General features: G+C 43.4%; 1 protein-coding gene across 1 annotated transcript in view; it reads left to right on the top strand.

Moving 5' to 3' along the window:
• fat4 (FAT atypical cadherin 4) overlaps positions 1-24,778 on the top strand; it is a 359,910-nt gene that overhangs the window by 193,023 nt on the left and 142,109 nt on the right. The window contains exon 5 of the mRNA XM_048532919.2: positions 8,649-8,999. Coding sequence (XP_048388876.2) covers positions 8,649-8,999 — 351 coding nt within the window. The remainder of the gene's footprint in view (positions 1-8,648; positions 9,000-24,778) is intronic.

The raw sequence follows: 24,778 nt of genomic DNA, 5'->3' as shown, positions 1-24,778 counted from the left end.
AGGAATTCTGGAATTCCTGTCTAGCCTGTCCCGGGATCTTGGTGTTGTCGCAGCCAAAGTCGTAGTTCTCCCTGTCTTTGTGGATTGAGATGAGTGAGTATTGGTCGTGTCTTTTTTCAGCCAGTTGGTGTGCATGTACTCTTGGTGTTAGGTTCCTTCTTGTCTGTCCGATGTAGTGATTCTCACAGTCTCTGCAGGGGATCTTGTCGATGACATTGGTCCTGCCCATGGCGGGGAGTGGGTCTTTAGTTCGGGTGAGCGGTTGTTGTAGGATTGGCGTGGGCTTGTGTGCCACTCTGATGCCCAGCGTTTGTAGGAGTCTTGTGGTGAGTTCCGAGGTGCTCCTGATGTAGGGTAGTGTGATGAGTGTGTCGGGGCGTCTAGAATCTTTCTGATGCTGTTCTTGTAGGCATCTCCTGACCTAGTTCTTCGGACATCCATTATCCTTGAGCACTTGGAGCACTTCCAAGCCCGGGTCACCTTTCTGACCGCCCTGATTAGGTGCCCATAAAACAGTTGGGCAAAAACTGAAAGTAGCAGCCATGGACAGGGCCAATGTCATCTACAACATCCCCTGCAGAGACTGCGAGAAACACTACATTGGACAAACAGGAAGGAAACTAACAACAAGAGTACATGAACACCAACTGGCTACAAAAAGACACGACCAATACTCACTCATCTCAATCCACATGGACAAGGAGAACCATGACTTCGACTGGGACAAGATCCTGGGACAGGCTGGGCAGAGACAAGCACGAGAATTCCTGGAAGCGTGGCACTCCCCAAAACAGGCTATAAATAAATATATTGAACTCGACCCTATATACATTGCACTACGGAGGAAACCCAGAAGTGAGGCAATCCATCACAACCGACCCCAGGGTTTAAAAGCCAGGCGGAAAACACACCGATGCTTCATCATCAGACGCTGAAACCCGGAAGTGAGGCAATCTATCTCAATGGACCCCGGAGTTTAAAATCCAGGCAGGAAAACACACCAGTGCTTCATTGGAGGTTGTACACAGGATGTTACCAAGCAAGGTAACAAAATGTCTGCAAAACAACAAACCAGATTGGCAAGCCAACCAACCTCAATGCAAAGTGTATGTTTTTTAACTACAGATAGAATGAAGAGGCAGGCTAAGCAAACCTGAGCTAGAATAGGGACCAAACTCGGTGTTGTTGGTGTTAATCTGATCCATATTCCAACATCAAGTTGGCTGTCTGAACTAACCAGCTCCCTCACTCTTTAATAATGAAAGGAAATCCTAATTTGTGTCTGTTGTGTGGTTGTATTAACCAACTATTACATAATTTGAATACTCTATTATGTGTGTGCCCATCATAAAATAACACACTTTCCGGATATATGTATATTCCAGGACCATCATGAAATAACACACTTCCCAGATATATGTATATTCCAGGCCTAAGACTGTAACACACTAGCATCATGCTGAACACGACTCCAGTCATCTCAAATTAAGTTCCATAGTGAATATGTAATTGTTAGTTACTTGCCTGCAAAACAGGGGGCCAAGTTCTAAGGGATTCCATCTGTTATAAACTACCCGAAGCTGATCTGGGCTGTATCTTCTCTGTCTCTGGCCTGGATTGTGCTGTCAGCTGCCCTTGAGCAGAAATGCATAGTAAACAACCTCTGAGGCTTAACTAGAATATCCTGTATAAATATGTCTTGATAAATAAATACATAGGAGTGTTTTGAAATAATGCCTTGCATAAATAATGAAAAAAAGTTTCAATTTTACTTTCTTCAAAGAAGGGTCATGGGCCTGCATTATCCTAGGAGGTGTCTAACTTTAAGACAAAGGCAATCATAAACAAAGGTCTCAGTATTTACGGGGAGGGGACAGAGGCATGCGCAATCAGCTCGGAAATCCATAAATGTCAGTAATATAGATTTCCTGCTGAATTTAACAGAAGGAGCTCATTAGAATTTTCTTACTCCTTTTGCCACTTGGCAGTCAGCCACATTGCCAGCTGGATAGCTGCCAGGGGAGAAAGCCTGAGGAGGAGGTCCACAGCCGGGGACCACGAGCGATGAGTCCCAGCAATTTGAGAAGATCAGGAATCAGTGGGGAGTCATGGGAGAGGGCTGCTGTCCAGGTGCAGTGCAGAGATCACTGGGAGAGTTAGAGGAAAATGGGGTGACACTGCTGCCTCACAGCACCAGAGACCCATGTTCGATTCCACACTCGAGTGACTGTGTGGAGTCTGAACATTCTCCCCATGTCTGCGTGGGTTTCCACCGTTTTCCTCCTACAATCCGAAGATGTGCAGGCTAGGTAGATTGGCCATACTAAATTATATGTAGTGTTCAGGGATGTGTAGATTAAGTGGGTTATAGGGGATGGGTCTGGGTGGGATGTTCTGAGGGTTGGTATGGTTTTGTTGGGCCGAAAGGCCTTTTTCCACACTCTAAGGATTCTATGATAAGTGGGCAAAAAGTTGGCAAATTGAGTATAATGTGGGAGAATGTGAAGTTATTCATTTTGGAAGGGAGGCACAAAGAACAGAGCATTATTTAAATTGACAAAAGCCCGTGAAAGCTGTAACACAAAGGAAATTGAGGCTACTTGTGCACAAAACAAAAGAAAACTAGCACATCAGCAGCAGGGATAATGGGAACTGCAGATGCTGGAGATTCCAAGATAATAAAATGTGAGGCTGGATGAACACAGCAGGCCAAGCAGCATCTCAGGAGCACAAAAGCTGACGTTTCGGGCCTAGACCCTTCATCAGAGAGGGGGATGGGGGGAGGGAACTGGAATAAATAGGGAGAGAGGGGGAGGCGGACCGAAGATGGAGAGTAAAGAAGATAGGTGGAGAAGGTGTGGGTGGGGAGGTAGGGAGGGGATAGGTCAGTCCAGGGAAGACGGACAGGTCAAGGAGGTGGGATGAGGTTAGTAGGTAGCTGGGGGTGCGGCTTGGGGTGGGAGGAAGGGATGGGTGAGAGGAAGAACCGGTTAGGGAGGCAGAGACAGGTTGGACTGGTTTTGGGATGCAGTGGGTGGGGGGGAAGAGCTGGGCTGGTTGTGTGGTGCAGTGGGGGGAGGGGATGAACTGGGCTGGTTTAGGGATGCAGTGGGGGAAGGGGAGATTTTGAAACTGGTGAAGTCCACATTGATACCATATGGCTGCAGGGTTCCCAGGCGGAATATGAGTTGCTGTTCCTGCAACCTTCGGGTGGCATCATTGTGGCAGTGCAGGAGGCCCATGATGGACATGTCATCAAGAGAATGGGAGGGGGAGTGGAAATGGTTTGCGACTGGGAGGTGCAGTTGTTTGTTGCGAACTGAGCGGAGGTGTTCTGCAAAGCGGTCCCCAAGCCTCCGCTTGGTTTCCCCCTCCCATTCTCTTGATGACATGTCCATCATGGGCCTCCTGCACTGCCACAATGATGCCACCCGAAGGTTGCAGGAACAGCAACTCATATTCCGCCTGGGAACCCTGCAGCCATATGGTATCAATGTGGACTTCACCAGTTTCAAAATCTCCCCTTCCCCCACTGCATCCCTAAACCAGCCCAGTTCATCCCCTCCCCCCACTGCACCACACAACCAGCCCAGCTCTTCCCCCCCACCCACTGCATCCCAAAACCAGTCCAACCTGTCTCTGCCTCCCTAACCGGTTCTTCCTCTCACCCATCCCTTCCTCCCACCCCAAGCCGCACCCCCAGCTACCTACTAACCTCATCCCACCTCCTTGACCTGTCCGTCTTCCCTGGACTGACCTATCCCCTCCCTACCTCCCCACCCACACCTTCTCCACCTATCTTCTTTACTCTCCATCTTCGGTCCGCCTCCCCCTCTCTCCCTATTTATTCCAGTTCCCTCCCCCCATCCCCCTCTCTGATGAAGGGTCTAGGCCCGAAACGTCAGCTTTTGTGCTCCTGAGATGCTGCTTGGCCTGCTGTGTTCATCCAGCCTCACATCAGCAGCAGGTATGCCCGATGGCTAATTTGTATTGGCCCTTATTTCAAGGAAGAGGATTACAAGTGTAGGGAACTCTTACAGCAACTGTACAAGGTGCTACTGAGACCACATCTGGAGTACTGTCAATAGCTTTGATCCTCTTATTTAAAAAATAAGATTTTATTTCATTGGAATAGTAGAGAAGGTTCACTGGAATGCTTCTGGTATGGAAATATTGTCTTATGAGCAAAGTTTAAACAGGTTTGGACTCGTTAGAGTTTAGAAAAATGAAAAGTGATCCCATTACAACATATAGGTTTCTTAAGGGATTTGACAGGGTAAATGCTGAGAAGAAGTTTCCCCTCATGGGAAAGTCTAGGACTAGAGGGCATAGTCTCAGAATAAAGGGGCAACAATTTAAGAATAAGATGTGAAGGAATTTCTACCCTGAGGGTTATGAGCCTTTGAAACTCCTTGCCAGAGAGAGCTGTGGATGTGAATTCAAGGCTGAGACAGACAGATTCTTGATCAGTAGGAAAATCAAGGGTTATGGAGAAAATGCAGGAAAGTAGATATGTGGAGTTCGAATCAGCCATGATCCTATTAAATGGTCGAGAGGCTCAAGGGGCCGAATGGCTACTCCTGTTCCTATTTCATACGGTCGAATGGAAGTGCGGAAGGATTGGCAAATAAAGGGGAAATGATCATGGCAGAAAGATTGTGGGGAAAGAGATATTGTGGCTGGGGAGATCTTAGAGAGGGATGATTGCAGCGCGACATAGGAGGAGGAGAGACCGGCGATGGGAATTGGATGATCACAGGAAAGGAAAGATCAGAGCTACCAAATTGCATGAAGGGCTAGCAGCAGGAAACATGTTTTCTGTTGTTGGCCTGGAAAAGCACTGTCTCGCTCCATTTGGTAGCTCCTGACCACCTTCAGCTGCCGTAAAATTCAAACAACTCTCAAAATCTGTGACACTGCACCTCACTTAAGTATAACCATTGAATTGCCGCTTCAGTGTGAGTTATATATATCATCCAAACCAAACTAAGTCCAGAATATTGAGTTCAACACCTTCAAATTGTGAACCCACTCTCATTTCATCCCTTTAGCTTTACTTGTTACATTCTCTGTCACCATGTCCTCTCCTCCCATTCCCCATCCCAGTGGGACTGTCTGTTCTTTACATTTTGGCGCTTAGACTCACCATTGTTCTGCCATTCTCATATTACAATTACTTAGCCTGCACTATCTATACCCTTTTTCCCTCAGTACACCACCCCTCTACTATTACACAAAGGCTACCCCCTCTATACTTCACGTCAACTCTGATGAAGAGTCAACTAAACTCAAAACATCAGTTTGCGCTCTGTCGATCGATGCTGCCTGACCCACTGTAATTTCCAGCATCTTTTTGTTTTCAGTACAAATTCGAGCATCTGCAGTAATTTTCTCCTACATCGTGTTTACATGTAACTAGGGTTAAACATAATCTTTTGCTGACCTTCACAAGGAAGGAGGTTGTGGAAGTTTGAAGTTAAGCTAACCTTGGATGCCTTTGTTGCATTCCCAGGAAAGTAACAACTGACCAATTAAAATAAATTACTGGCCATGCTCTCCACTTCCCTCCCTTCCTTTATAAATAAATAGCGCTTTTTTTTCCTGAAGAAGGGCCTAGGCCCGAAATGTCAGCCTTCCTGTTCCTCTGATGCTGCTTGGCCTGCTGTGTTCATCCAGCTCTCCACCTTGCTATCTCTGAGCTACTTTGCACTAGTTTCACACTTTGTTGCAAGAAATTTTAAAGACAGTAACAGTGCATGGCCAAAGAAAATGGGAAAGAAAATATTAAAAGGATTCACAATTAAAATAGAATATGGCAGTAAAGGACTTTCAAGTTGCTTGGTCATTTACAGACTGGTTACTGTACAAAGCTGTGAAAAACAAACAGAATATGTAAAGGAAATAAAAAGGTTTTATTGTAGTTCTAAACACCTGCAAAATCACTTGTGTGACATTATATATGTATGTATAATATATCTATATTATGTATCAGTGATATAAACTGAAAATTTTCCAATGGGTTGTACAATATTGGAACATAGAAAGTAATTATTAAACATGTGCAAGATCAGACACAACAAAAGCACACCCAATCCAGACATTGAAAAATCCTCCGCAATAAAATCTGAAGAGTTATGCCAAAATTGGAATGTCTAACCCAGAGAATTGTCAAGGAAGGAGCCTGGCATAGTCCCAGAAATGTAGATGATGCATAATGTCCCAGAATCCTCCATCACAATCATCTGGCTATGTTCTGTCCTATCAGTAGGAAGGAGCCAATGTGATGCACAGTCCCCAGAATTGATTTTGGACCCCATGAGGGCCCCATGACATCAGTTCAACATTGACAAGGAAACGTCCTGCTGATTGCCATCTACTCGTCTCCATGTTGAACACACTTGGGAAAAAAAAACTAGGTGCAGTAACTGCAAACAATGTCACATGTTATGGGAATAAAACATATCCATCAACTAAAGTGCCTTAGTAGAATGATTAAGAATAACGATGAATGAGTTCTTAAGGACATTTCTACCAAATTGAGTCTGGTGTAGGTGATGAGAAAGCCGACCTGATACTTAAAACTATTTCTTCTTGTTGATACTAATCTATTTATTGAAAATGTATTTGTCCAATACAGTATTGTTAGAAGTAACTATCACACAGTCTTTGTGGAGCTGATGCCCTTGTTCATACTGCAAACATGCTATAATATGCTGTATAGTAGAAGAGATTCACAATAGACTCAACAGCTCAAACTAGGCATCCACTTGCTTTAGGCCATTGGCAGCAAGGTAATTGTACTCTGGCATATTTTATAACCTCATAGCCTGGTATGTCCTTCACTGTGTCAAGCAGTGGATTAACTCTGGTTTAAGAAGAGTGCAAAGAGAATATGAAGAGCAGCACCAGTTGTACCTAATAACAAAGCTACAACACAGGATTCCATGGACACAGAACGGCAGGAGTAGCATAATGTAGAGAGATGTTGGAAAGCTGCTAGAAGGATGTTTTCGCTGGCTTGGGAGTCTGACACGACAAAGCAGAGTCGCAGAATAAATAGTTGGCCATTTAGGAATGAGGTGAGGAGGAGGCTACTCAGACAAACAGATATTTGGAATTCTCAACCCCAGAGAGATCAGTACATGCAATCATCCAGCACGTTCAGTAGAACTTTGTCCTTGCTTTAATCAACCTGTTCAGTGAGATTATGGTGCACCTCTGGAGCAGGCCTTGATGGCGACCTCTAGAATTTGTATACTAAAGGCATCAAGAGAAATGGGTATTGTGCAGGATGGTGAAATTGAGCTAGAAGAGTAACCATGATAATGTTGAACAGTGGCACAGTTCTACATGCAACCAAATTCTGCTGCTTCATCAATGACCTTCCTTCCATCATAACATCAGAAGGTTCATCATTCACTATTACATAATGTTTAATTCCACTTGCACCTCCTCAGATAATGAAACAAGCTGTGCTGTCTTGTAGAAAGATTAAAAACATATTCAGGCTCAGACTGGTAAATATTCAAATTATCTGGCAATGCCCAATTCCAAAAAGAGAAAGTCTAACCATTTCCCCTTGACATTCAAGATGTTGATGTTGTTACATTCCCCATATGCAACATCCAGTGGGCACAGGGTTTCAGATGGGGGCTGGGAGTGATGTGGTAGTACGTAAGGGTGTCATTATTGAATAGAAATTTACTAGATCCATCAAGTATTTGCTACAGCCATAAGAGAAAATCAGAGGCTATGTATTCTGTGGAGAATAACTCAGCTTTTGACTCCCCAAAGACTCCCACTGCCTTCAAGACACAAATCAGGAATGTCATGAAATACTTACCACTTGCCTAGCTAAACACAGCTCTAACCAACTCCCAATAAACTCAGCAAAAGCCAGGACAAAACAGCCCACTTGATTAACATGTCATCCACCACCTTAAATGTAAGCAGCCTGCGCCATATGCACACCGTGGGGCGGCTGCAGTGCCTTCCATCTACAAGGTGCACTGCAGTTCCAAGACATCTCTGGCAGCACCTTCCAAACCTGCGGTTACTACCTGATGTCCTAGTAGGACGTCAAAGCACCATTAGCTTCAAATTGCACACTATAGTGACTTGGAAATATTTTGGTGTTCCTGGATATTTGCAAGGTCACAGTTCTGAAGTGCTGTCCCTGATGGCATTGTGCGAATACCTTCTCCACATGGTCTGTAGCTGTTCAAGCAGATGGCTTGTCAGTGTCTTTGTAAGGTGAATCAGGAATAGGCAACAATTATCGACTTTGCTAGTGACAGAAAAGAATTTTGTAAAATATATTATGCAGAATGCTTCAGTACAGATGATTAACAAATGTAGTAAGATAATGAAATATTTTAATTTTAATATGTAAGAAATTAAGTGATGAAAATTGTTTCAAAACAGGGCAGCTATGTGATAATGCTAGAAACAAGATGTTCCTTGTGCTATCGAAAAGAAAATTGTTCATTGAAGATAAATAATTTTTCCCCCTTCTCAAAAAGAAGGTAAGGAAATAGAAATGGGAAAAGGTTTTATGCTCTTCAATGAAGAATCAGTGTGTGTTAGTTTTTAAGATATTGGTATAGATTTTTTTAACATTGCTTTTCGTTCAATATTTTTTCTTTTAGGGTCAATTGTAGCAGCCACTTTGGCCAGTGATGCAGATTCTGGCACTAATGGGGAAATCACATACACGGTAGATGAGGATGATCAAGATGGGGTGTTTTTCCTCAATTCTGTGACTGGTGTTTTCAATCTGACGCAAACCCTGGATTATGAGAAGCAACCATATTACATTCTTACTGTTCGAGCAGAAGATGGTGGAGGACAGTCCAGCACAGTCAGAGTTTACTTCAATGTACTGGATGTGAATGATAATCCTCCCATTTTCAATCCGTCCACCTACAGCACTACAGTGATGGAAAATCTTCCCCCTGGAGTAAGCATTCTAACCGTAAAAGCAACTGATGCAGATGATGGTATGTATTGCAGACAAATTATGGATAAATTATGTTCTTCACTCATACCAACCAGTATTGCAATAGGTGCTTCATATCTGAAAATTATCAAAGTTGTCTTTCGGAGATTAATTTTTGTTTTCCTGTAGGAAATGGCAGGAGTAATTGTTCATTGAGAATAATCTTAGGTTTAGCACTAGTAATTTATTACCTTTCCAAAATGACTTAACAATTAATGTGAATCCTGAATTGCAATACATAAAAGTGTGAATGTATTAATTTATTTTTACTTCTTTCAGTATTACATTGCATTTATTTGCAAGAGAATTTTTATAAAAATATTTTATCAAGGCAGTGATGTGCTAGTATTTATTTCTGTTTCATATTGTAGAGAAATGTTTTGTATATGTATTTATTTTTCATCAGATTTTTTCAAGTGGGAAATCATTTTATATTCAGCAAACACTCAGGGAAGAATCATACGTCCATATATTGGGACACATGTTCTGAGATCCTGTGGGAGTGGTTGTATTGCTCAGCATTTTCCATCTTTTGATTTTTAGTGCATAGGACATTATGAACATGAAGCAGCTGCTCTCTAATGCTTTCCCTCCTGAATGTGAGGCCCAAACAAATTTCCCTGAAAATAAAGTGTCATCTAAAGTTTTTGAGAAGACTTGTAGCTGGAGTTGTGGATGAGGTTGTTGATTTGTTTGCCAGGCTGGTAGATTGATTTGCAGACGTTTCGTCACCATGCAGGTAATATTGTCAGTGTGCCTTCGATGAAGCCATCTTCATTGATGAAGAGATTAAAGGCTTTATCGAAGGCACATGCATGATGGCACCTAGTATGGTGATGAAATGTCTTAAAACCAATCTACCAGCTCAGCAAACAGATCCACAACCCCAAAGTGTCATCTATTTTATTCATACACATTATCAAAAATTTTTCTTACATATTAGTTACAAATTCTATAAGGTAGAAATCATATAAGCCTCATTAACTCTAAGGATCTGCCACTGTCTCCCAAGGTGTAGATTTTTCAGTTATCTTTATGAAATTAATAAAAAGAAACAACTTTTGTTTTTATAATTATTGAGTCAGGATTATCAGTAACACTTCACAGGCAACAAATATTTTTTGAAGGATAGCCATTGTTGTAATGTAGGAATGTGTAATAATTAATTAGTGTACAACCAGATCCCATAAACAGCAGTGGGATAACTGTTAAGATAGTTTATTTCAGTGATGGTTCAAAAATGGAGGTTGTCTTCTCTTTAACATCAGTCTCAGAGGGTAAATGTTATGGTTTAACATCTCCCCTGGTGAATAGCTGATAGCCTAGCATTTTTTTCTGTACTGCAGTGGTGTGTCGTAGATTATTTGTGTGTATTTTGCTGAATATTGTATTGGAATATAGAAGCTCCGAAAGCACAAGAATGAATTTTGTATTAGTTCTAGAACATAGAACATAGAACATTACAGCACAGTACAGGCCCTTCGGCCCTCAATGTTGTGCTGACCTGTCATACTGATCTCAAGCCCATCTAACCTACACTATTCCATGTACGTCCATATGCTTATCCAATGACGACTTAAATGTACCTAAAGTTAGCGAATCTACTATCGTTGCAGGTAAAGCGTTCCATTCCCTTACTACTCTCTGAGTAAAGAAACTACTTCTGACATCTGTCCTATATCTTTCACCCCTCAATTTAAAGCTATGCCCCCTCGTGCTCGTCGTCACCATCCTAGGAAAAAGGCTCTCCCTATCCACCCTATCTAACCCTCTGATTATTTTATATGTTTCAATTAAGTCACCTCTCAACCTTCTTGTCTCTAATGAAAGCAGCCTCAAGTCCTTCAGCCTTTGCTCATAAGACCTTCCCTCCATATCAGGCAACATCCGAGTAAATCTCCTCTGCACCCTTTCCAAAGCTTCCACTCCTTCTTATAATGCGGTGACCAGAACTGTATACAATACTCCAAGTGCGGCTGCACCAGAGTTTTGTACAGCTTCACCATAACCTCTTGGTTCTGAAACTCGATCCCTCTATTAATAAAAGCTAAAACACTGTACAGTAAAATGTGAGGCTGGATGAACACAGCAGGCCAAGCAGCATCTCAGTAGCACAAAAGCTGACGTTTCGGGCCGAGACCCTTCATCAGAGAGGGGGATGGGGAGAGGGAACTGGAATAAATAGGGAGAGAGGGAGAGGCGGACCGAAGATGGAGAGTAAAGAAGATAGGTGGAGAGAGTATAGGTGGGGAGGTAGGGAGGGGATAGGTCAGCCCAGGGAAGACGGACAGGTCAAGGAGGTGGGATGAGGTTAGTAGGTAGATGGGGGTGCGGCTTGGGGTGGGAGGAAGGGATGGGTGAGAGGAAGAACCGGTTAGGGAGGCAGAGACAGGTTGGACTGGTTTTGGGATGCAGTGGGTCGGGGGGAAGAGCTGGGCTGGTTGTGTGGTGCAGTGGGGGGAGGGGACAAACTGGGCTGGTTTAGGGATGCAGTTGGGGAAGGGGAGATTTTGAAACTGGTGAAGTCCACATTGATACCATTAGGCTGCAGGGTTCCCAGGCGGAATATGAGTTGCTGTTCCTGCAACCTTCGGGTGGCATCATTGTGGCAGTGCAGGAGGCCCATGATGGACATGTTATCTAGAGAATGGGAGGGGGAGTGGAAATGGTTTGCGACTGGGAGGTGCAGTTGTTTGTTGCGAACTGAGCGGAGGTGTTCTGCAAAGCGGTCCCCAAGCCTCCGCTTGGTTTCGCCAATGTAGAGGAAGCCGCACCGGGTACAGTGGATGCAGTATACCACATTGGCAGATGTGCAGGTGAACCTCTGCTTAATGTGGAATGTCATCTTGGGGCCTGGGATAGGGGTGAGGGAGGAGGTGTGGGGGCAAGTGTAGCATTTCCTGCGGTTGCAGGGGAAGGTGCCGGGTGTGGTGGGGTTGGAGGGCAGTGTGGAGCAAACAAGGGAGTCACGGAGAGAGTGGTCTCTCCGGAAAGCAGACAGGGGTGGGGATGGAAAAATGTCTTGGGTGGTGGGGTCGGATTGTAAATGGCAGAAGTGTGGGAGGATGATGCGTTGTATCCGGAGGGTGGTGTGTGAGAATGAGGGGCATCCTCTTTGGGCGGTTGTGGCGGGGGCGGGGTGTGAGGGATGTGTTGCGGGAAATACGGGAGACGCGGTCAAGGGCGTTCTCGATCACTGTGGGGGGAAAGTTGCGGTCCTTAAAGAACTTGGACATCTGGGATGTGCGGGAGTGGAATGTCTTATCGTGGGAGCAGATGCGGCGGAGTCGGAGGGATTGGGAATAGGGGATGGAATTTTTGCAGGAGGGTGGGTGGGAGGAGGTGTATTCTAGGTAGCTGTGGGAGTCGGTGGGCTTGAAATGGACATCAGCTACAAGCTGGTTGCCTGAGATGGAGACTGCGAGGTCCAGACAGTTGAGGGATGTGCTGGAGATGGCCCAGGTGAACTGAAGGTTGGGGTGCAAGGTGTTGGTGAAGTGGATGAACTGTTCGAGCTCCTCTGGGGAGCAAGAGGCGGCGCCGATACAGTCATCAATGTACCGGAGGAAGAGGTGGGGTTTGGGGCCTGTGTAGGTGCGGAAGAGGGACTGTTCCACCTAACCTACAAAGAGGCAGGCAGAGCTGGGGCCCATGCGGGTGCCCATGGCCACCCCCTTAGTCTGCAGGAAGTGGGAGGAGTCAAAAGAGAAGTTGTTGAGGGTGAGGACGAGTTCGGCTAGGCGGATGAGGGTGTCGGTGGAGGGGGACTGGTCGGGCCTGCGGGACAGGAAGAAGCAGAGGGCCTTGAGGCCGTCTGCATGTGGAATGCAGGTGTATAGGGACTGGACGTCCATGGTGAAAATGAGGTGTTGGGGGCCAGGGAATTGGAAGTCCTGGAGGAGGTGGAGGGCGTGGGTGGTGTCACGGACGTAGGTGGGGAGTTCCTGGACCAAAGGGGAGAAAATGGAGTCCAGATAGGTGGAGATGAGTTCGGTGGGGCAGGAGCAGGCTGAGACGATGGGTCGACCAGGGCAGGCAGGTTTGTGGATTTTGGGAAGGAGATAGAAACGGGCCGTGCGGGGTTGGGGAACAATGAGGTTGGAGGCTGTGGGTGGGAGGTCCCCTGAGGTGATGAGGTCGTGAATGGTGTTGGAGACGATGGTTTGGTGCTCGGGTGTGGGGTCATGATCGAGGGGGCGGTAGGAGGTGGTGTCGGAGAGTTGGCGTCTGGCCTCGGCGATGTCGAGGTCAGTGTGCCATACTACCACTGCGCCACCCTTGTTTGCGGGTTTGATGGTGAGGTTGGGGTTTGAGCGGAGGCATGCCCGTTCTGCGGGGGAGAGGTTGGAGTGGGTGAGAGGGGTGGAGAGGTTGAGGCGGTTAATGCCGTCGAGACATTAACTGCCTCAACCTCTCCACCCCTCTCACCCACTCCAACCTCTCCCCCGCAAAACGGGCAGCCCTCCGCTCCCTCCGCTCCAACCCCAACCTCACCATCAAACCCGCAGACAAGGGTGGCGCAGTGGTAGTATGGCGCACTGACCTCTACATCGCCGAGGCCAGACGCCAACTCTCCGACACCACCTCCTACCGCCCCCTCGATCATGACCCCACACCCGAGCACCAAACCACCATCTCCAACACCATTCACGACCTCATCACCTCAGGGGACCTCCCACCCACAGCCTCCAACCTCATTGTTCCCCAACCCCGCACGGCCCGTTTCTATCTCCTTCCCAAAATCCACAAACCTGCCTGCCCTGGTCGACCCATCGTCTCAGCCTGCTCCTGCCCCACCGAACTCATCTCCACCTATCTGGACTCCATTTTCTCCCCTTTGGTCCAGGAACTCCCCACCTACGTCCGTGACACCACCCACGCCCTCCACCTCCTCCAGGACTTCCAATTCCCTGGCCCCCAACATCTCATTTTCACCATGGACATCCAGTCCCTGTACACCTGCAATCTGCTTGCAGATGGCCTCAAGGCCCTCCGCTTCTTCCTGTCCCGCAGGCCCGACCAGTCCCCCTCCACCGACACTCTCATCCGCCTAGCTGAACTCGTCCTCACCCTCAACAACTTCTCTTTTGACACCTCCCACTTCCTACAGACTAAGGGGGTGACCATGGGCACCCGCATGGGCCCCAGCTCTGCCTGCCTCTTTGTAGGTTAGGTGGAACAGTCCCTCTTCCGCACCTACACAGGCCCCAAACCCCACCTCTTCCTCCGGTACATTGATGACTGTATCGGCCCTGCCTCTTGCTCCCCAGAGGAGCTCGAACAGTTCATCCACTTCACCAACACCTTGCACCCCAACCTTCAGTTCACCTGGGCCATCTCCAGCACATCCCTCACCTTCCTGGACCTCGCAGTCTCCATCTCAGGCAACCAGCTTGTAGCTGATGTCCATTTCAAGCCCACCGACTCCCACAGCTACCTAGAATACACCTCCTCCCACCCACCCTCCTGCAAAAATTCCATCCCCTATTCCCAATCCCTCCGACTCCGCCGCATCTGCTCCCACGATAAGACATTCCACTCCCGCACATCCCAGATGTCCAAGTTCTTTAAGGACCGCAACTTTCCCCCCACAGTGATCGAGAACGCCCTTGACCGCGTCTCCCGTATTTCCCGCAACACATCCCTCACACCCCGCCCCCGCCACAACCGCCCAAAGAGGATGCCCCTCATTCTCACACACCACCCTCCGGATACAACGCATCATCCTCCCACACTTCTGCCATTTACAATCCGACCCCACCACCCAAGACATTTTTCCATCCCCACCCCTGTCTGCTTTCCGGAGAGACCACTCTCTCCGTGACTCCCTTGTTCGCTCCACACTGCCCTCCAACCCCATCACACCCAGCACCTTCCCCTGCAACCGCAGGAAATGCTACACTTGCCCCCACACCTCCTCCCTCACCCCTATCCCAGGCCCCAAGATGACATTCCACATTAAGCAGAGGTTCACCTGCACATTTGCCAATGTGGTATACTGCATCCACTGTACCCGGTGCGGCTTCCTCTACATTGGCGAAACCAAGCGGAGGCTTGGGGACCGCTTTGCAGAACACCTCCGCTCAGTTCGCAACAAACAACTGCACCTCCCAGTCGCAAACCATTTCCACTCCCCCTCCCATTCTCTAGATGACATGTCCATCATGGGCCTCCTGCACTGCCACAATGATGCCACCCGAAGGTTGCAGGAACAGCAACTCATATTCCGCCTGGGAACCCTGCAGCCTAATGGTAACAATGTGTACTTCACCAGTTTCAAAATCTCCCCTTCCCCTACTGCATCCCTAAACCAGCCCAGTTTGTCCCCTCCCCCCACTGCACCACACAACCAGCCCAGCTCTTCCCCCCCACCCACTGCATCCCAAAACCAGTCCAACCTGTCTCTGCCTCCCTAACCGGTTCTTCCTCTCACCCATCCCTTCCTCCCACCCCAAGCCGCACCCCCAGCTACCTACTAACCTCATCCCACCTCCTTGACCTGTCCGTCTTCCCTGGACTGACCTATCCCCTCCCTACCTCCCCACCTACACCCTCTCCACCTATCTTCTTTACTCTCCATCCTCGGTCCGCCTCCCCCTCTCTCCCTATTTATTCCAGTTCCCTCCCCCCATCCCCCTCTCTGATGAAGGGTCTAGGCCCGAAACGTCAGATTTTGTGCTCCTGAGATGCTGCTTGGCCTGCTGTGTTCATCCAGCCTCACATTTTATTATCTTGGAATTCTCCAGCATCTGCAGTTCCCATTATCTCTAAAACACTGTATGCCTTCTTAACAGCCCTGTCAACCTGGGCGGCAACTTTCAAGGATCTGTGTACATAGACATCGAGATCTCTCTGCTCGTCTACACTACCAAGAATCTTACCATTAGCCCTGTACTTTGTCTTCTGGTTACTCCTACCAAAGTGCATCACCTCACACTTGTCTGCATTAAACTCCATTTGTCACCTCTCAGCCCAGCTCTGCAGCTTATCTATGTCTCTCTGCAACCTACAGCATCCTTCATCACTATCCACAACTCCACCAACCTTAGTGTCATCTGCAAGTTTACTAACCCATCCTTCTACACCCTCATCCAGGTCATTTATAAAAATGACAAACAGCAGTGGACCCAACACCGACCCTTGCGGTACACCACTAGTAACTGGTCTCCAGGATGAACATTTCCCATCAACTACCACCCTCTGTCTTCTGTCAGTAATGGTTTGCCCTGCCTATGATAGTAATGTGATTTGCTGTTAGCTATCCTCTGAAATAGACTAGCTGGTCTCTCTGTTCTATCAAAACAGGAATGCCAAAACTAGATGGGCAACAGTGATTCAAGAAAGTGGCTCACCACCATCTATTTTCTCAAGGGCAAATCTGGCCTCATCACTGTCACCAATATTCCATACGAAGAATTGAAAAAATATGTTTATGTTAGTAATTCAAATTTAAAATAAAAAATAAAACATTTTAAAATTAAATTGACTAAGCCAATATGTTAGTTTTGTTTTGGGACTTGAGCAACTTCAGTTACATGGATAAATTCGAGAAGGTTTGACTATTTTCATTGGAGGAAAGATTTGATTGAGGTATTCAAAGTTATGAGGAATCTGGACAGGGTGGATTATGAAAAATAGTTTCCATTGTAGGAAGGTTAAGAATGCGAGATCATAGATTGGCAAAAGAAACAATAAGGAGAAACATTTCACATGCAATGAATGGTTCAGATCTGCAATGAACTGCGTGATTGTGGGGCCGAGGCAGGTTCAGTTGAGGCAGTCTAAAAGAAATTAGATTGTTATCTGAAAAGAAAGAATATACAGGTTTACAGGGAGAAGGTTACTAGGTGCACTGCTCATTTAGGGAGATTGAGCTGACTCTGATTATAACACTAACCCTAACTGTATGATTTACATAGACCCTAATCCGAACACAACCCCGAGCTCTAGCAGACACAATGGCTGAATGAATTCTTTCACTTTAATAATTGTGATCCTATGCTACATTTTACAGATTTGTACTTTCATAATGTTGCATGTGAACTTGCTTTGCCTCAGTCTTCAATCCCTGTCTGATTGTATGCATACTTTTGAAATTATTTCTTTCAATTAACTAAAGCATTTAAGCAAAATCTGTCTCTTTAATTATAATCACAGACAGCCATTTATTTAACTCTTGTCATTATTGATAAACAAATTGTAGTTTCTAGTACACACAGAATAATGGATCAAGCCAGTGAAATTACTAATAATAGTGGATTTGAACCATTGTTTATCAGTTCACCACACCAAGATATGACGGTAGGTATGCGCAACAGCTCCATTTCTATTGCCTTGTAGTAGTATAACTTCCAGGGAGGAGCATTTAGTTTGCATTCTCTGGAACTCCACTTTGCAGTCTACTACAATTTTGATTTGATCTTTTTCAGGTACAATTTTCTGATTTAAGTGAATTATTAGGATAAATGTGTATTTGGCTGTATAAGGTTGTAAGAGAAAAAGCTGGCCAAAGACAAGAGTTGACTTTCCGCAGTAAGATTTTATCACAGGCAGGTTTATTATAAAAACATAATGAAGAACTGATAAATTTGAGATGAAAGTATAAAGTGAGAAAAGTAAAAGGCAGAAAAATGGAAACTATGGATTGTATTTACCAAACAAACTGATTCTTTCTTTGTTTTATTATATTGGCTTCCTTTGTATCTGTTTAGTGTTCTTTTTGAGAAGCCAGACTTTTTTGAGGTGCAGATATCTCCAACTTTACTGTTGACCAGTCCTTATTGACTGACCTATATATTCTGTTTGATGAAGTTGGCAGCACCCAACCTGAGGACAGAATGAGAAAAGGCCTTCAAACATTATTGAGTGCTATACAAAAACAAGCGTGTCATGGTGATAGAGGCTGTAGGGGTTTGGAGTTGAATTTGAAAGAGGTGTAACTAAAGATAGCCAAGGGGCTGAGTCTTAACCGTGAAGTTAGGAAGGAATGGTGGGTCTGTTTGAAGTTAGGCAACCCTGAGAAACTGGTTTCCTTCAAATCCTGCTAAGGTTAATAGTAACTGATCAATCTTCTCTGGCTCTATTTCCAAGTTGCAGCTAACTAGATTGAGAGGATTGTTTGCTGTTGGATAGGTAGAGCTTTGGAATTACCCAACAGATGTGGAGCAGAGAGGAGAGAAAGAGGGGTCACAGTGTTTGAGATGGTGATGAAATTGGATGCTGTGGGAAGTCATTGGGTGATCAAAAGCCTCATGAGGGAGATCTGTAGATTCAGAGAGGGAGATTAGAAGGGCCTCAGGAGGAGGTTGTCTGAATGGCTTAGTGAGGAGATCAAAAGGGTCAGCAATGACCTCAGTGTGGACCTGGGAACAACTGGTGTTAAGGGTGAGTGGCAACCTCACTTGGAGATCGTGTGTGGTAACAGTGGGTGAGTGAGAAAAGCGAAGTGGACTCAACAGGTAAGTGGAAATGCATTGATGTTTTGAGTCTCGATATCCTTGATTTTCTTTAGTTACCAGTTTCCCAGGATCTGGAAAGCTGGTCTGGTGAAGGCTGAGGCAGTGTTGGCTTTTGAGGGTTTGTGACTGCAGTTACCTAATTTAGGCAGTTGACTGTTCATTTATTAAGTTTGTAAAGAAACAGCAGTTTTAGATGCGATGCATTATTTATTTTGACAAAGGTAGAAATTTTACAATCCGTGACAGATGAGAATGCCTTACAGATCCTGAAGCTGTTTTGTAGAATGGAAAGGCAAAGGAGGTAGAACCCTCTGGACAGGTCCTGGGTTTTTTTTTTGTCTCTGATGTTTCACAGCCTGTGATAGCAACAGTTGATTTTCTTCTTCCCTCAGGCTGTTGAGGTAAACTCTGGTCTTCTCCTAGGAAGGTGTGGGTTTAGCTGTGAACCCTCTCTACTTCACTTCCCACCTAATCTCTTTTAAATTTGCCTTATTTTTGGGACTTGAAATTTATGCTGTGTCAATCAGTTGTCTGAATCATTATAGTCAGTGACCACAGAACAACACTCAGGGCATCATGATAGCTATTCCTTACTTGCCCACATTGAACTGAAGGTTAGTTTTCAATCTTTTGGGACCAAAAGCATTATTTCCCTAAACACTGCACTGATAATAGGTAGATGTAGGCCTTTATAGCCTGCCAGCTAAATGGAACATTGTGACTTTGGTGATCCTGGTGATTCTTATGACTTTCCTTGTACCTTCATTTTGTCTTTATTTGCTAGATATGTGTTTCTGTTTGGAAAAGTCTAATCACTATGATAATAGCTATTATATGAGGTTTCCTACTATACAAGATTTATTCATAAAATATCTAGAATTATGTTGCAAAACATTTCGAATTAGACATTTTGCAACGAGGTTAAAATTTCTTCCACTGAATTTTTTGCATTCTAAGAAGTCTCAATTCATTGGCATTGTGACATTCACCTCTTGAACTCAGTGACAAGTACCCAGCTTGAATTTCTGTAAGTTATCAGCAGCTTAGTTGTCTAAATTAGTCGATATGAATGCTCAGTTGTCTAATCGGTCAATATTAGTGCAACTTAGACTTCGTATAAGAAACAATGCTTAATTTGCAGAGCCTGAAAGTACACATTTAGAATTATTCTCGTGTTGACTTTCACCATAATGCACATAAAATTGACACACCTAATCTACACAGCCAGGTATATATTGATGTAAGTCAGAGAAAGGTGCAATTCCAAAGCATACTCAGTGATGTTTGTCCCTTCAGTCCATATGTGAAACATTAACTCCCTTGTTGTAACTTTGAACATTCATTTGACGCTAATGAAATGAGTGTCCAATTTGCCATGGGAGCAAGGCTTTGATTTTCCATCAACTTATCTTTTGGCAACAAAATACCGGAACATTTGTTCCATTGCCTGCAACAATGTTAAAACTGAAAATCTAATTCCATATTTACATTGAGGGTTCTACTTGAAGTAGTTGCACAATATCTTTCAGATCATTTTGCTTCAAATTGATCTTGTTTACTATGAAAGAGCACAGCTGTGAAGGTAAGAATTACCATACCTATGCAGTTGTTAATAAGCCACTGAAGGTAACTGACTTTGTTGAGTACCTTGGGACATTTTGCTGCATTGGAGTCACTATATAATTAAAAGCATTTGTTTTTTGTGTGATATAAAATGGATATTGGAGAATCTTATGCCTATTTTACAGTTCTCCCATTTTCTTATTTCCATTGAACTGAGTGATGTTAAACAGGCTAACATTTGAGTACCATCTATCTTATACAATAGCACAGAATCAGATTTGACTCCAATATGCCTTCAGCTTGAAGGAGCATATTGAAACTCTGCTGCATTGTAATTTACGTTTGCCATTGGCGGTATGAGAGTTAGCACCTTCAATTGCAACACAGAAGCACCAGCAGTGTTTCCTATGACTGTAGGACTGCTAGAGAGTTTTGCAATATAAATACACTCTCAGGCTTCAGGTTAGTGAAATATCCTGCAAGCAATGCATGTCTTTAATGGCGAATCTTCCATGCCACTGCATGGGTGATAATCTAGCAGTCTACAACACAGCCTATTATAGAAATAATCCCATTTTCATTTTGCTACATTATAGAGGTCTGAGATTCTCGACCCTGTGGTGAGATGAACACTTCCACTATTACTTTGCATCTACACCACTATAACAACCCCACCTTAAGAAAAGGAATAGTAGAGTCAAGAACATGAGCTCTAGGACTTCACCTTCAATGAGAAAATCCAGCCCGTACTTTTCAATTGAAGTCAGTGGATGGTAATAAATAGTGAAATTGCCTATCCCATAGCTGAAAGGCATGAGGTAAATTCTCATCCAGCAAAAATTGACGTAATGTACAAAAATAAAAGGAAAAATCAAAACATAATTCTTTTGGCTTTGAACAGACTTCGGGCACTTCCAGTATAAATATTTTAATAAGACATATGTGTAGTTTAGGACTAGTTGAAATCTATGTCCAACAATATTATAGATATAAGATTTTATTTAAACTTCTGCCCAAAGACCAGTCCCATACTACTGAAAATGAGGTACTGTGACATGAGGACCATATCTATGTTAATGGACATTAATTGCCATCACGTAATTCATTCCTAATTGTTAGCTTCTCCTGAATTACCACTGAACAAAATATATTTAAGCATTGTTGAAATGTGCAGCATTGTGTAAAGAAATTAGATTGTAATTGTGATAGTGAATGGATAAAAAGTTGACATTTTGTGATAAAACAGTGTTGTTTTGCAAATAAATATGTTGTCAGGCTTCAGGTTAGTGAAATATCCTGCAAGCAATGCTTGTCTTTTGGCTTGTAAAGTTGCAATAACTGATATGTCTCCTTTATTACTTGTAAAGGTGGAATTGCTGTATGTACACAAGGAATGATTAATCTCATATAAAAGTCAACCTACAGCTTTTCGGCAAAGATAACTCATTTTGATATGCTCCACATGTGGATTGATTTGCAACTTGTAGCCTAAAAATCCAAAATGTCTGGACTTTTTAACCCACTCACCACTGAAGTCAGGCCTGCTCTGGTGCAAACCCAAGAGAGTCCTTTTTTATTCACCCACTGGCCAGGCCAGCATTTATTGTCCATCTATAATTGCCCAGAAGGCAGGTAAGAGTCAACTAAAGTGCTGTGGATCTGGAAACCAGGTAAGGATGGCAGATGTTCTTCCCTAAAAGGCATTAGTGAGCCAGATGGATTTTTCTGACAATAGAAGATAGTTTGTTTCATCATCATCATTAGAGCTTTAATTCCAATTTTTTTATTGAATTCAAATTCCACCATCTGTAATTCATTTAAAAGTGAATCATGTCCTTTTTAAACTAAAAAAAAGTCCGAAACCTGACCTGTTAAACAATTAAAATTGCACAAATTCAGTCATTTAAATTTTGTTTTTTTTTCATTTTTAAGAATAATCACATAAATAATAAAATGCCTGAAAATTAGCATTAGCCCAAATCATGGCAGAAAGGCCTACATCTGGAAGTGTTTTATTTTCTAACATGATATAATCCCAGTTAACTTTTCCTGATCGTATGTGTTAACATTGAAAATACTGATAGACCGTCAGCTTCCTGAGTACAGCAGAAGACTATGCACAAGAGATAAATATTTGGATAAATTTATATTTTGTGGTCAGATTTTGTCCAGGCATAAGAGGAACAGGGGGAAAGTTCTCTGATCGGAATTTAAAGTCTGGGTTTTAATGCAACTGCACAAGTGAAAATGATAGTGGCGCTTTATCAGTGTTAGAATACGGAAATTTTGTCTTCAAAATTCTAAAACTGATATACTTGCAGATCCCTATAATTGAACCTTTAACTCTCAACACAAAGTGTGCAAGGATACATTTGAACGCTCATGGCTTCCAGGTTCCATTTTGTTACATTACAGAGGGAACATCAAGAGGGATGATCAAGTCTCATCCATACCCTTTACATTTTAACCAAAAAAGAAAATGTTAGGAAAGGCCAGGAAACAAACCTCATGCCCTCTGTCACTACAAAGGAAGACGTTAAAGGTTGACTGAACTCATAAATATGGAGAGCTTACCTTAAAAAAATTTTTTAAGTAATTAAATCAACACCTTCACTGTAATGCTGCTGTTGCGATATTCATATCATAGAGATCTGTCAAGGCTAGTTAACAGGAAAATTATCCATTTCAGGACATTGAATTCAGTTGAATCTTCTAATGTTACTCAATAATTTAACCTCCATATCTCACCAGTTTATGTGAAAAGTTATACTTTTTGCCATGTATGCTACAGAAGTAAAGTAAATATTGAATTTGCAATAAAATATTTTGGTGGCAGTCATGACCCTAAATTGCCCAAGAACATAAGCATTACTTCTGGTTACAAAATAAACACTTGTAAATAATGTGTTGGGCCTCAGATTACACATGTGGTACAACTGCTGAAAAAACACACTTGACAAGTGCAGTCAAGTCTGATTGTCATTCATTCCTGAGATTCAGATTTGCAAACCCATTGTGGAATTAGCACTGGACTTTGCCAGGCTACTAAGTAAAAACTGCATGGCAGCACATCCCTAAGCAGGGAGAGTCTTTGTACATCACAGCGTGCTTGTTACGTTAGTATTGTTGAATTTGGCTGTACGAAAGCCATTTGAAAATATGTAACCATCAAATACACTTTAAGGGATATCTAAGATCAAATCCTGCATGTAATCATGAATGTGAGAACATTTTTTTTGTATTAGGGTTGCAACACATGGAGGTAAGAAGAGTGTAGAAAAGTCAGCTAAATTTTGGAAGATGTTTTGTGTGATTTTAATTATTTAACAGGTCAGCCAACTACTGGAGCAGAAAGAAAAAAAGATAACTCAAACACTTCTGCAGATGCATTATCTTTCCTTTCACAGCATGTGTTTATTTCATGGTCCAAATCTGATCATGTTACCTTTTACTTTATCTTGTTGCACTCTCTAATTGTTCAGTGTTAGAAATTAGAGCCAGTGTGTTAACCAAGTGATTCTTTGGCAGTGTGCTATTGAACTAGCCTTGGAAAACAGAGGCGCGGAGTGATTTGACCTGCTGATATCCAAGAATCCGTATTAATTATAATTTTGTCAAGTCTTTCAGCAAAAATTTGATGTTGTCCAGTATTGATCAAAGTCATCAGGACAGCTGCACAAGGAAGCAAGCTCAATTATAGCATTTGGGTGGATCCTGATAATGCTGCAAAAGAATTTTTTGTTTGTCAGCGTGGTGTGAGGAGATTGCTACCTAGCAGAAGTGCCTGGAGCGAAGAGATAAATATCTTTAATTTCAGTGTTACTGTTTTAAGAAAAGCTGGTTGTATGTTTTGGTATGCCAACATTAATTTTCAAGGCTTGCACCATACACAGTGCTCACAAATCATGTATTATTTTATGTGTTGCAGTTGCTTGTCCTGTCAAAATGCAGTAGTCTTTTCTTTTACAATAAACATGTTTATTGGGGAATTTAAGACCATAATGCTGAAGTAGTATAATTTAAGTATATATCAGTTAAGCATCTAATTTGTTGCTTGAGTTTTCTTATAATGGCCTTGGAGCATATTTGGTTCTGTTAGGTGTTTAAGTTTAGCCAGGTATTTTACTCAAGCACATTTAATAATAGTTCTATACAAGGCATTAATGATTCTGCCGACTTGTAATGCACATAGTAAAATTGCATGTATGAGAAATGAAATACCCTTGGCAGGCAGTAAAAATCAGAAGAACTCTACTACAGTGGGAGTTTCATTCTGACATTAAGGGAAAGCGATGCTTAGGTATCAAAGAAAGAATCCAATAAATAGCCTGTTCATGTATCGGAATGTATGTAACTTAGCTGTGATGGATGGTATATGGTATAGCATCTTATTCCATCACAAAATCTACAGATTTTCAATGTTATAGTGATTACCACTATTTACTGCTCAAGTGATATAAGGTTATAGAAAAAGACCTGGAGGCAGTGACCATGAGAGTTTATGGATGAGACTAAGCAGTCCCAAACATTTTCTGCAACAAATTACCTGTTCCAATTAAAACTAATGGCAGACGTAGTACCGGTGGTCTTATAAACGGTTGAGATATTTATGCTGAGTGATAGTGACATCCTTGATACATTCAAATCAAATAGCCCTTTCAATCAAATAGCAGACAAACAGTTTTGATTCGGACTCCAAATACACATTACATAATTTTTTTGGTTTATATCTCAGAGCATTAGGCAGCATTATAACTTG

This window comes from Stegostoma tigrinum, chromosome 1 (assembly GCF_030684315.1).
Source record: "Stegostoma tigrinum isolate sSteTig4 chromosome 1, sSteTig4.hap1, whole genome shotgun sequence".
Lineage (NCBI taxonomy): Eukaryota > Metazoa > Chordata > Chondrichthyes > Orectolobiformes > Stegostomatidae > Stegostoma > Stegostoma tigrinum.
Note: the sequence above shows the minus strand (reverse complement) of the source record. Positions and strands in the feature narration are given on the sequence as shown.